The sequence below is a fragment of the Cebus imitator genome, unplaced genomic scaffold (genome assembly GCF_001604975.1).
Source record: "Cebus imitator isolate Cc_AM_T3 unplaced genomic scaffold, Cebus_imitator-1.0 Scaffold235, whole genome shotgun sequence".
In the NCBI taxonomy this organism is placed as follows: domain Eukaryota; kingdom Metazoa; phylum Chordata; class Mammalia; order Primates; family Cebidae; genus Cebus; species Cebus imitator.
The window spans coordinates 2955805-2957099 of record NW_016107550.1 but is presented as its reverse complement, the minus strand read 5'-3'; the positions used below and the strand labels follow the sequence as shown (position 1 = coordinate 2957099).

The window sequence follows — 1295 nt, the reverse complement described above, 5'->3', positions numbered from 1 at the left end:
TTTTTTTGAGACAGGGTCTCACTCTTGCCCAGGCTGGAGTGCAGTTGTACAATCTCAGCTCACTGCAACCTCCACCTCCCGGGTTCAAGCGATTCTCCTGTCTCAGCCTCCCGAGTAGCTGAAATTATAGGTAGGTGCACGCCACCACGCCCAGCTAATTTTTGTATTTTTAGTAGAGACGGGGATTCACCACGTTGGCCAGGCTGGTCTCGATCTGACCTCAGGTGATCCGCCCACTTCGGCATCCCAAAGTGATGGGTTTACCTGAGTCAGCCACTGCGCCTGGCCCACTCTGCCCTCTTTCAGGCCTCCCCTCCTTCCCTTGGAGTCGACCCCTTCCCTAGTCCTGCCCTTCCTCCCAGGACTCTGCTGTGACCTTACTCTCTTGTTGCCCAGGTCCCCCCACATCCCCTCACTCAGAATATTCTCCGTGTTTTCCGTCACCAAGTTGATCTCCGGTTCAAGAAAATATTCCGAGGCCACACAGCGACCTTTCTCCCGACCTGGGGGGAAAAGAAACAGACAGGGCTTGATGAGAGGCTCCTAAGCTCTACAGAGGCTGTAGGGGGCAGGATGGATACAGGGGAGACCCCAGGATGGGGGTGCAAGACCTAGCCCAAGGGTTACCAGCTGTACTACTCCAGGGGGTTGGAAAAGGGGATGGGTGGATGTCTGCGATTTTTCTTTTTCTTTTTTTTCACATAAAGTCTCACTCTGTTGCCCAGGCTGGAGGGCTATGGTGCCACCTTGGCTCACTGTAAACTCTGCCTCCCAGGTTCCAGTGATTCTCCTGCCTCAGCCTCCCAAGTAGCTGGGATTACAGGCGCCCACCACCACACCCAGTTAATTTTTGTATTTTTAGTAGAGACGGGGTTTTGCCATGTTGGCCAGGCTGGTCTCCAAATCCTGACCTCAGGTGATCTGCTCACCTTGGCCTCCCAAAGTGCTGGGATTACAGGTGTGAGCCACCACACCTGGCCTGGGGCTCCTCTTTGTAGCTGCCCGAGACTCCTGTTTGGAGGAGGACAAGGTTGGAACTCTAGGTTCTAAGAAGAAAGGGGCTGTGGATCAGGACTCTTGGTCCCTAAAGAGGACGAGGTCTGGGGAGCCCGGATTCTTACAAGGAATTTGTCTTCGTGGTCCCTGGGAGGTATAGATTTTTACTTTTATTTTTAAGAGACGGTCTTGGTCTGTCACCCAGGCTGGAGTGAAGTGGCACCATCATAGCTCACTGCAGCCTCAAACTCCTGGTCTCAAGCCATCATCCTACCTCAGCCTCCTGAATAACTGAAACT

The 1295-nt window shown here is 53.4% G+C and overlaps 1 protein-coding gene across 4 annotated transcripts in view; it reads right to left on the bottom strand.

Annotated features, from left to right (window-relative positions):
- CACNG7 (calcium voltage-gated channel auxiliary subunit gamma 7) overlaps positions 1-1295 on the bottom strand; it is a 28829-nt gene that overhangs the window by 23474 nt on the left and 4060 nt on the right. For all 4 annotated transcript variants that reach the window (XM_017497921.2, XM_037727641.1, XM_017497919.2 and 1 more), the window contains one exon: positions 417-503. In XM_017497921.2, the coding sequence (XP_017353410.1) occupies positions 417-503 (87 nt within the window). The remainder of the gene's footprint in view (positions 1-416; positions 504-1295) is intronic.